Source organism: Coptis chinensis, chromosome 2, assembly GCF_015680905.1.
Source record: "Coptis chinensis isolate HL-2020 chromosome 2, ASM1568090v1, whole genome shotgun sequence".
In the NCBI taxonomy this organism is placed as follows: domain Eukaryota; kingdom Viridiplantae; phylum Streptophyta; class Magnoliopsida; order Ranunculales; family Ranunculaceae; genus Coptis; species Coptis chinensis.
In genome coordinates, this window is record NC_141457.1 from 64,494,250 (window position 1) to 64,506,865 (window position 12,616).

The window sequence follows — 12,616 nt, forward strand, 5'->3', positions numbered from 1 at the left end:
CAAATCTCCATTCACCAAACACAGTTCAATCAACACACACTTCACCCATACACTCCGACAGTTAAACCACCGATTTTAAACCCAACAATCACCCATAAACCAACAACCCACAATCAATACAATATACCTAACACTTCACAACAATAGGAATTTAAAACCATAACAAAAAGAGTTAAAAAAACTATGCAGGATAATTTCTTTCTCCCAAAAGAGGGATCGGCTACCAAAATGGTGTATTCCCTTTGAAAACACAGGGGCTGAAGTACACCAAGCAAATATATTAGTTTTTGTAGACTGGATCCTGTAGAAAAGTCTTTTCAACATCTGGAGAGTGTAACCCGTGGTAATATTTGAGGCATTAACCATTTACTTAAAATTTGATGTTATCGTTTAGATTTTTCAAAGAGATTGCCCCGTAAGGGGTGACAACGGATATAATGAATGGACCTGACCATCGTGTTTTCAATTTTCCTTGAAAAATGTGTAATTTTGAGTTGTAAAGCAAAACTTTTTAACCAATTTTGAAATCCTTCCGTAAAATGTGCTTGTCGTGCACTCTTTTCATGTTGGCTTTATAGGTTTTTGAGAGATCATATACATTACTCCTTATTTCCTCAAGCTCATTTAGTTGCAATGTTCACTTCTCACCTACAATATTGATATTATAATTAAAGCTTTTGATGGCCCATAGAGCTCGATGCTCAAGGTCAACCGACAGATGACAAGGTTTTCCAAAAATGGGGGTGGTAATGAGACATCCCTATAGGTGTCTTAAAGCCCGTTCGATATGCCCACAAGGCATCAGATAATCGGAGAGACCAATCTTTCCTAGATGGATTAACTATTTTCTCCATAATAGACTTTATCTCTCTGTTAGAGACTTCCACTTGGCCATTGGTCTGAGGATGATATGGAGTTGTTACCTTGTTGGTAACTCCATATTTCTTTACTAATGACTCAAAAATTTTATTATAAAAATGTTTTCACCCATCACTGATGATAGCTCTGGGGACACCAAAATGAGAGAAAATATTTTCTTTTACAAAAAGTAAGACAGTCTTACGGTCATTAGCACGCCATGTTATTGCCTCAATCCATTTAATTTTGACACATAGTTAACATCTACCAGAATATAGAGGAAGCCATGAGAAATTGGGAAGGGACCTATGAAATCGATGCCCCAAACATAAAAAATCTCCACAATTAGAATTGGATTTAAGGGCATCATATTGCATTGAGTAATGCAACTCAGCTGCTGGTAGCGAATGCATGTTTTGCAATGCTCATGTGCATCTCGAAAAAGTGTGGGTCAATAAAACCCACATTGTAAAACCTTGGCCGCGGTTTTCTTGCCACTTAAATGACTACCACAAGATTGTTCATGGCAGAAGGATAACACGTCACTATGTTCCCAGTTGAAAATGCAACGATATATGAGTTGGTCTAAACAATAGTTGAAAAGGTAGGGCTCATCCCAGAAATAATATTTCACAGTGGATAAGAACTTTTTACGATCAGAACGAGACCAAGTTAAAGGGACCTCCTCGGTAACAAGGTAGTTTACTATATCAGCGTACCAGGGAGAGAAAAAAATTAAGTACAAGTGCTCATCAGGGAAGGAATCATAGATGGGGTCTAAATCATTATCAACATCACCGACTAGCCTAGATAAATGGTCGGCAACAACATTTTCGGAACCTTTCTTGTCTCTAATTTCTAGAGTAAACTCTTGCAAGAGAAGGATCCATCGAATCAATCTTTGGTTCACATCTTTTTTCTCAAGTAGGTACTAAAGTGTTGCATGGTCAGTGTATATGATGGTCGAAGATCCAACTAGGTAAGGACAAAATTTATCCAAGGCATAAACAACAACTAGGAACTCTTTCTCAGTTGTGGTATAATTATATTAAGCTTCATTAAGAGTTTTACTAGCATAGTAAATGACAATGGTTTTGTCGTCTCGTCATTGACCTAGTACAACACCAATAGAAAAGTCGCTAGCGTCACACATGAGTTCAAATGGTTTAGACCAATCAGGTGGTTGAATGATAGGAGCAGTAGTCAGGGACGTTTTCAGAGTTTCAAAAGCTAGCTTGCTTGCAATTAAAATTGAAATCGAAGATGACATCCTTAATCAGGAGATTGGTTAAAGGTCGAGCAACTTTGGAAAAATCTTGAATGAATCTCCTGTAAAATCCGGTGTGGCCTAAAAAGGAATGGATGTCTCGAACCGTTCGTGGTATAGGAAGAGATGCAGTTTTATCAATCTTAGCTTTATCAACCTTTATTCCGTCTTTCGAAACAACATGACCCAGAACGATTTCTTTGGTAACCATAAAATGACACTTTTTCCAGTTAAGGACCAAATTTTTCTCTTCATAACGCGCAAAAACCTGATTTGAGAAAGATTTGAGGGGCATTTATCGAATGAGTTACCATATATGGAGAAATCATCCATGAAAACTTCCATAAAACGTTCAACTATATCACTGAAGATATGAAGCATGCAACGTTAAGTTGGAAAGTACCATGGGCATTATAAAGACCAAAAGGCATTCGTTCGTATACAAAGGTGCCAAAAGGACAAGTGAAAGTGGTAATTTCTTGATCAGCTGGATCGATGACAATCTGAAAATAGCCTAGATATCCATCAAGAAAATAGTAATAAGCATGGTCGGCTAATCATTGCAAGCATCTGGTCAACGAAGGGAAGAGGGAAGTGATCTTTACGTGTCACTGCATTAAGTTTGTGATAATCAATGCAAATTCTCCATTTCACGAGGATGCGAGTGGAGATGCATTCATCATTTTTATTTCGCATAACTGTAATGCCAGACTTATTGGGGATAACGTGGACTGGACTTACCCAAACACTATCAGAGATAGGATATATGATACTAGCATCAAGCAATCTTAAAACTTCCTCCCGAACCACTTCTTGCATGGCGTGGTTCAGACGACATTGCGGTTCACGTGATGTCTTGGCTCCTTCTTCAAGATGTATGCGATGAGTGCACACACTAGGGTTAATATCTTTGATATCATCCAAAGACCAATGAATAACGGAATGGTGTTCCTGAATGACACAAATCAAACGTGCCTCTTCGTCGGCAGTCAACTGGGAGGAAATGATGATTAGGTGAGTGCCATCCGGATCAAGATGTATGTATTTCAAATCGGAAGGAAGATGTTTTAAATCAAGAGTGGGAGGAGTGGGGATCAAGGATTCATGAGGAATGTTTTCTTCAACAGAAAAGACGGATTGATGTTCTTCAAAATCACTAGATATCACGGTAGTAGGGTCAAATAGTGGTATGACTCTAGTAACGCGTTGACGTCTTTAATGTAAGGGTGTCGATGGGTACCCGTTTAACCAGAACCGAAATCAGAACCGTAGAAAAATCATGCTTCTGGTTCCTATTTTTAGGAACCGTTTAAAAATGGGTACTAAAAAAACCAGGCCATATAAAATCGAAACCGAATGGTTTTTTAAACAAAAACCAGACCAGAACCGGACCGGAACCGAGCGTTATCATACTTTTAACATAAAATATATCGAAATAAAGAATATAAAAATCTAAATGTTCATTTATATATTACTAAATTTTATTTATTAGTGTAATATATAATTTTTATAGTATTTAATGTTTTAAATAATATAAAAATATAGCTTAAAACCTCAAATATATGAGTTTATTTAACTTATTATTGAATGACATAATTACTTATATCAATATTTAAAAAAACGAGTCGTTCCTAAGGTATTTTTGTGTTTTTATTACATATTTTTTAATAAAACCAATAAAAAATGTGTGTAAATAGTAAATATCTTAAGAACCAAAATGAAGAATCGGAATCGGAAATACCCGTTAGGAACCGATGGTTATGGGTATGGTTCCACAATTTTAAGATCCGTCCAGAACTGGAACCATAAAATTAAATGGTTCTTGGTTCTTACAATACTAAGAACCGGACCAGAACCGAATCGTTGACACCCCTACCTTAATGTATGAGTCAACATCAAACTCGAAAACACCAAAAGAAAGAAATTGGTGCACTTCGTCATCAGGAATTTTTTTTGTTAAATACTCTTGCGCGAGACTGTCAATCATGCTAATCTCACCATCTGGAATTCGTTTCATAACTTGAAAACATTAATTTACCTCAATAGAAAGATTTCCGAAGAACATGGTCATGGAACCATCACAATAATTGATTAGGGCATTTATAGTTGCAAGGAAAGGATGCCTTAAGATGATAGGAATGGAGTCACAGGCAACTTCGGTATCGAAAATGACAAAATAATGGGGTAGTAAAAGTCTTGGACCTTGACAAAGACGTTTTCCACAATGCCTTTAGGATACTTGATGGAGCGATCGGCTAGCTGTAGAGTCATGGTGGTAGATTTTAGCTCATGAAGACCTAACTGTTTGAACATGTAGTAAGGAAGTAAGTTGACACTTGCTCCCAGGTCTAATAGTGTAGTAGCGGTATACTTGTCTCACAATGTGCATGGAACGGTGGGTCTTCCTGGGTCCTTGTATTTTGCTATACCATTGATTTCAGTGATGGAAGGGAACTGTTCGGTGAGGAATACTTGTTGAGGAACATTGGTTCTCCTTTTGGTGGTGCACATATCTTCCAGAAACTTTGCATGTTTTGGCAATTGTTTGAGGGCATCCAGAAAGGGTAAGTTGATGGTCAAATTTTTGAAAGTTTCTCGAAATCTCATCAAAATTCTCATCAGGTTTGTTCTTTGCCAAACGTGCTGGAAACAACATTTTTGGTCAAAATTGGGCATACGGATCAGCTTGCTCGTTTCCCAATTTCGTGGATGGTGACTTGGTAGGAACCGACTCTTCAAGCATTAGTTCTTCATCAGAAGCAGGTACATTATGATTTTCAGTTGCAGTTGGGTGAACAACCGGCATACGTATTTGATTATCTATAATTTTGCTAGATCGAAGAGTGGTGATTGCATTCACCTCACCCTAGTTTGGATTACTTGTACCTGGTGCATTGTTTATTTCAAAGGCAGTGTTTGCGAGCTTGGGGTTTGGAACCGCTTGTCTAGAAAACACGCTGTTCTGACTTTTATCCTGTGCTAAAAGCTGAATAGATTACTAAATAGATGTTAGGATTTAAGATTCATGATTTATGTAAGACAGGAAAGTCTCACTCGTCTTATTAGTGGAAGATTGCACAGGTGGTGCGATAGGAACTAGCTTACGGGGATTGTTGATGGGTTGGGGTTGATGAGCATAATTTGGATTAATGGGAACAAGGCTGCCCTTGTTTTAGTAGCTTGGATTTGAAGTGCTCGAAAACTAATTGTGCCCTTGTTGGAATTGCTGATTATTCCCTTGACGGTATGAATTGTAGTTGGTGGATGGTCAAACAGGCGGATTGGTGAAACCTGGAGGAGCCATTAGTTGTGTATTCGGTCTCCAAGTGAAGTTCAGATGTTGTCTCCAAAGTGCATTAGGGATGTTGAAAGCACAAGCTTCTTCAAATGGTAATGAAGTGGAATCATATAGTAATGGACAAAATGCATCAGGATGGTCAAAACTTAGGATAAGAAGACATGGGGAAGTGTTGATGTTCATGACTTGTTTTGGTTTCTGATCATTTACTTGAACCATAAGAGCATCAATCTTCTTGGTTAGGGACTTGATCAGAGTTTTTAATTCTGGATCAGGTTTTATCTCAAACATAGATATAGTTTTGGGAGGATTGTCTTGACATAGATGATCTAGAAGAATCAGTGTTACCCCAATGGGTACCTCTCGAAGCTTGTTTTTCGAGAAAAGTGTATGCCTCAGTAGCTCTTTTGTCCATGAAACAACCACTGTTCATGATATCAAGCGTTTCTTTTTGATGACCGGAATGACCGTTAAAGAATGAACGGATGAGGACAGCGGTGTCGAGTTGATGATGGGGACATTCTAAAAGAAGATTAGTGAATCGACTCTATGCTTCCGTAAAGGATTTATGAGGATACTGGCGAAAGAATTATTGGATCTTCTAAAGTAGTTAAGTAGTTTTCTTCTAAGTATAGAATTTGATCATGAATGACTGCACGAGTTTAACCCATGTGTCAAGAGATTGTGGCGTTTGACCTGCTAGCCAAACTGAAGCTTTATTAGCTAAGGTGAAAGGAAACAACTTGAGCAAGACTTGTTCATTGGAAATGGTCAGATGTTGGAATGTGGTGGCTACTTGGTGGATCCGACTAAGGTGATTGTATGGTTAACCATGATAAACAGATAACAATCCAAAAACATTGGGCGAGATTCAAAAATCACCCACAATGTTCTCGAGTTTGTTACAAGAAAAAGGTCCTTCTTGTAAAGCAGTATAGAAGTCCGAAAAGGGTTTCTCTTCTGGAGGATTTTCTTTGACCATAACTATGGGAGTTAATGGCAACAGAGGCCCTTGACGAGGTATATTAATAGATGAAGAACTTTGTTGAGGTGCTAATTTACGCAATTGCCTATCGTATTTTCTCTTATGATAATTATGTTCAAATTCCTTACTATGAACAGACCTTAATCTTATGAAAGCACAAAATTTTAATCTAAAACACACAAGAAAAGAATTTTACATGTATTTTATCAATGACGTAAGCATCGGAGTTGAACGACATAAGCCTGAGCTGCTGCTAATGGTAGTAGTGAAGCGAGGAATACGTGTGCATATACCAACAGCCAGGTCACAGGAGAGATATGAGGGAGGTTTTTCGTGCAAGCATGTTCCTTAATTAGAGAACCTCAATCTTTCAAGCTTCCTAGACACTATTGGAATATGTTTTTTTTAGGTTATTTATTTACGAATTATGCAGACAAAAAGGCACAAAGCATGCAATTACTGTTTAATTAATTATGTAATTATTATTATTTTTTTTAGGTTATTTATTTACGAATTATACATACAATAAAGGCACAAGCATGCAATATATAGCACAATGTAGGCGTTGACAAAAAACATGTATCATGCAACGAGGCTATAGGCAATAGTTCCTAACATGCGTAACAACTCAAAAGCTAATCATGTTATATAAACATAGGACTAAACAGGCGGCTTATTACGAAATAATAGACAATACTAATTTATGCTTGTGTTGCATAAGAATTTGATTTTGTCAATACTCATTGAGATCATAAATGTCATATAGAGAGCAGCTTCATTCCAAAGGGCATAGAAACAACTTACCCAACTCGGATTTTAACCCTCATTGGAATGTTCTCCTCCTTTTTGACAAAATCAAATCATTATACAAAACATTCCACTCATATATATGCTAATAGTTCATATCATTAACTCTGTATATATATATGCTAACATGCGTATATATGTGTCACTCATACATATATCTATGCTAACATGCAAATAATAGTCCATATCATGCTATTTTACACATACGAGAGTCAACACAGGTAGTTCATAGAAAGAATTAACTCCGCTAATAGTTGTTAAAAGGAGTGGAAGAATTTGGAACCTGTGAGCATCCCACTACTTTTTTTTATCAGAAAGTAGGGTTTTTTTAGAGGTCCCTTACCCCTATATTATTAATAAAATAAAAGAACTTAGTTTCCATTACATTCTCTCACATACTCTCTCCCTGCTGCATACTCAAAAACTATTTTTTTTTTTACATCGTCTGCAAAGGAACTAGGAATTAATTGTATACAACTAACATTTGGGATTTTAGAAGCAAGCGCATTTGCTAGCTTGTTACATTCTCTATAAATATGGACAATAGAAAAAACTTCAAATGTTGCTACCATTCTTCTCAAGCTCACCATCAGATGTATTGCATCCCATGGGTATACATTCTTTGTGATGAATGCTACCACATTTTGCAATTCAGTTCGTGCCTTTAGTCTTGTAACTCTATATTTCATCGCCAGTTGTAATCCTTGCTCTACACCTTCAAGCTCTATTATCGCAATGCTATTGTACTCTGACCTTCCATGTGCAGCTGCTATCACCTTTCCATTCTCATTACGTACAGCAGCTTCCCATCCCCCTCCATTACTTGTTAACGTGCCATCTGAATTCATATTATATATTCCTTCTAGATCTCTTTCCCACTTGCATTTGGTTCGTCTGATTCGTCTTTCCATCACTTCCATATTCCACCTATTCATGAATTCATCTCTTTCAGGCCCTCTGTCCATTTTGATGTTCATGGATATGAGTTTTGTTCTGACGTATTTGATAACAAGCTCCACTACTGTGGCTGCTAATGAAACTTTGTTTTCAAATATTCTGTTGTTCCTTTCCCGCCAAATCCAATAATGGTATCCTGTAAACAGTAATCGAAATGCATCTTGTTTCCCTCTTTTACCTTCACTCACCTTGATAAACCAATGTATCTCTTCATTCCACATTGCTGATCTTCTCCTTAAGTATCCCACTCTCATTATCAGTTCCGCCCATACATACTGAGCATAATTACATTCAAAGAACAGGTGGTCTTCTGTCTCTATTTCTCTCCAACATAGCACGCAGGTATCATCCTGTATCGTCTTCCATTCTCTCAACTTCTGCAAAGTTTTCATTCCTTTTTTGAGTGCCATCCATGTTATAAAAGAATGCCTAGGTATTCGGTTTGTAAACCACACAATGCTATACCAACTTACTGGAACTTTTGTACCTCTGACACTGTCATATGTGTCCTTCATAGTGTAGCTTCCTTCTTTGAGGCCCGAGCCCACACTATTTGGTCTTCCTCTCCTGTGATCTTTACTTCATCTAACAGACCTGTTATTATTCCAGGTAAACGAATATGGCTTGGCACCCTCCATCTCCCATTCTCTATTATAGACGATACTGTAGCATTCATGTTACATGTGGATCTGTATCGTAGCTCCTGTGGGAAGTATTCCTTAAGAATTCCTGCTGGGTGCCAAGGATCTTGCCACATACTTGTGTTATTTCCATCCCCTATTAGGTGCATAGCAAAGAAAGCCGCATCCTTTCTAAGCTTCAAAATATTTTGCCATGCCCAAGAGCAATCACTTGGTATCGTGATTTGCCAGAAGTTTCTCCCCTTGATGAGGTTCCTCTTTCCCCATTGTACCCATAAGTTGCTTCTATCACTTACTATGTTCCATATATGCTTCATAGTTGCTGCTTGATTTACCCTTGCCAAGTCTCGAATTGCTAAGCGCTTCATCATATGGGTAGCATATTTCCTCCCATCCTATCAGTGCATGTGATAGAGAACAATCTGTACCATTCCAAAGGAAGTTCCTGCATATTCTGTTCATCTCTTCTATTGTTTTTTGTGGGATAATAAACGATGACATCCAGTATACGCTCAAAATGTTAAGAACCAATTTTATGAGCTGAACTCTTCCTGCATAAGAGAGAAAACATCCCTTCCAACTTTGCACCCTATCTGTGAGCTATGTTATCATAGGCCCACAATCCACAGATGTTAGCCTTGTAGTTATCAGTGACAACCCTAGGTACTTAACTGGTAGTGTGCCTTCTTGAAACTCTAGTATTGCCTGAACATTTGTTATCACATTTGACTCCATTCCCGAGCAAAACAACTGACTTTTACTCATATTTACCTCCAGTCCTGTACACTTCTTGAATAGTTTCAAGTTTTCCTTCAAACATGCTGCTGCACCCACTTCTCCATACATAAATGCAATCAGATCATCCGCAAAAAAGAGATGTGTTATTATAGGGTCTTTGCATTTGTAGTGTAGTCTAAACTCACCATTTCTTACCGAATGCATCATAATTTCATAAAATAAATCCATTACCAACACAAACAGGTAAGGTGACATGGGGGGGTCACCTTGTCTTATACCCCTTCGGCCTTTGAAGAACCCATAAGGATCCCCATTGATCATGATTGAGTAACAAGGTGTTTGTATACACACTTTTACCCACTGTATGAACCCCTCTGGCAGCCCTATTCTCTGAAGTGCAAACTCTACTGCTTCCCATCTAACTGAATCATAGGCCTTTCTCAAATCAATCTTAGCAACACACCTAGGAGGCGCCCCATCTCTATGGTAGTTATGCAACAACTCATGTAATAACAAAATATTGTCTTGAATACATCTTCCAGGAATGAAAGCTGACTGGTTGTTTGCCACCACCATGTCTATAAGATTCTTCATTCTTCCAGTTAAAACTTTTGTTATGCACTTATACGTTACACTGTAGCATGCAATCAGCCTGTAATCCCCCAAAGAAGTGGGACTTGTGATTTTAGGAATAAGTGTAATACAAGTAGCATTAACTTCTCCCAACATCATACCTGATCTGAAAAAATTCTGAACTACTTTGACGAAAATCATCCCCAATAATCCTCCAAGCACTTTTAAAGAAGTAAGATGAGAAGCCATCCTTCCCTGGTGCTTTATCACTATCAATATTAGCCAATGCTTCTATGATTTCATCTCTAGTAACTTTTCTCTGCAGTGCTTCCTTCTGATCATCATTTATATGCTGCTTAGGAGGTAATGTTTCAAACAAAGAGAAGTCCACCTCTTCCATATGTTCTGGCCCATATAACTCCTTGTAATATGCAACACATTGTTCCCCTATTACATTCAAATCTTCTATGATGGTCCCATCTGGCTTCACAAGGCAAGTTATCTTGTTGACATTTCTCCTCGCTTGAACAAACTTGAAGAAATAGATAGTGTTATTATCTCCCGACACTATAACTTGATCTCATGATTTTTGCCTATAACAATCTTCCTTTGCTGTAGCTGCCTTAACATGATTTGTGATGGCACTCCTTTCTTTTCTTACCAGCTCCACCTCTATCGGTGTATTTTGCAGCTCAGTTTGTATAACTTCCAACTCTGCTTTTGTCCTTTCCACTCGTTTTGTTACATCTCCTACATTCTATTTGTTCCATTCTATGAGCACCACCTTCATGAGCTTTAATCTCTTCCTAAATCTGTACATTGGATTACCCACCACACTATTGGCCCATGCATTCTGTACCACTTCCATATATCCCTCCTCTTTTGCCCAGAAGTTAAAAAATCGAAAGGCTTTCTTCTTGTGATTTTTCTGTATGGTATAATATACTACCATTGAACTATGATCAGATATAGCCCCAGGATTCATGAAATTTGTTTCCATGTCATCATATCGGCCAACCCATGCTGCATTGCATATCACTCGATCTAGCTTGCAACTAATTCTATTCTCTTGTTTGTTATTCCATGTGTAGAAGTTTCCTTTATATGTCATGTCTACCAGCCCTGCCAGTGTCACACAGTTTAAAAACTCTGAGAAGTTGGTCCTTGCATCATTTCCTCCAACTTTTTCTATCGGACTCAAGATAGAGTTTAAGTCCCCCAGAATCAGCCATGGCTTTTGTATCGTTATAGACAAGTCTACTATACTTCTCCATAGCTCCCTCCTCTCTACCAATTCAGTGCTTGTGTACACATATGACACCATGAATCTCTCATTTGAACCTGTCGTGACCTCCATCGTGATACACTGTTTCTCTTTCTTCTTAATCACCGCTGTGCAATTTCTTGGGTTCCAGCAGACCCATATTTTTCCTCTCTCGCAGAACTAATAGTTTGTCTCTAAGTTCCACCTATGACAACAGTTCCTTATTACCATATCAATATTCTTCTTCTTAACTCTATGCTCAATCAACTCCGCCAAAGAAAATAGAATCGTTCGCGATCGTACTGGAAGAATCTGATACAGGGGCACGATTCCAAAAGCAACACTGATATGATACTGAACAGGAGGTTCTGACTATGATAAGAGGAGGTATGAATGGCTTGATTAGTAACGCGCGACTACAGTTGCGTTAGCGACTAATCCAGTTGCGTCTGCGACTCCCTCCAGACTACAACACCTCAAATTTGGACGGCGGGCTTATGTGTTGTTGTAGTTCCTTTTTCAGGTCTAGACCAGAGGTACCTGTATGCGCAAAAAAATGACAGTATCACAGTCAGTAGTGAAACGTGAAAAACAACGCAAATGAAAATATAATGGCAAAATGAAAGGGATGAAAGGGTAGGAGAGGGGGGGTTCCCCTTTGAGCGATTCCAGCTTGGTGTGATGTTCCTTGACTCTTTAGGTCGGCAGCGGCGCCATTTTGATGTTTTCACTTTGATATATATGATTAAAGATCCAACACACACTCAAATACAAATTATTCAAGTTACCTCGCTCTCGTTCAAGTTGAAATATAGTTCGAGCAAGGGTTTCCTCCCAAACCTAAATACCTGAACATTTGATTATCGTTCACTGGAACCTACTCTTTAAGGAACTTGTAAGAAGGATTTTGATTTGTGGTTTGAACATATTTTACTACGTTACTTGGATTGCAAGTTGCTAAAAGCTTTAATTTTGGGGCGCAGTATTGCCACCCCCATAAATGGGACTAGCACCAATTTGGCAAAAAGTAAAACAATAATGGTTATTCCTTATATGTGCTTTTACACCCCAACATGCTTATAGTTCTACGGCAGGCAGTTGCTGCGAGATCACACAATCCATGGCAGGCAGTTGCCGCGAGATCCCATATCCCACGGCAGGCAGTTGCCGCGACATTGTTTTTTTGTGTTTTTTGTTTTTTTTTTCACTTCAAATTTTGCGTATTGAA

At 38.2% G+C, this 12,616-nt stretch overlaps 1 protein-coding gene across 1 annotated transcript; it reads right to left on the reverse strand.

Annotated features, from left to right (window-relative positions):
* Positions 1 to 7,586: 7,586 nt before the first annotated feature.
* LOC147517150 (uncharacterized) lies at positions 7,587 to 8,582 on the reverse strand. The gene has a single exon (XM_086593494.1). It carries the CDS (start codon positions 8,580 to 8,582, stop codon positions 7,587 to 7,589), a length of 996 nt encoding a protein of 331 aa, XP_086449620.1.
* Between the last annotated feature and the right edge of the window lie 4,034 nt (positions 8,583 to 12,616).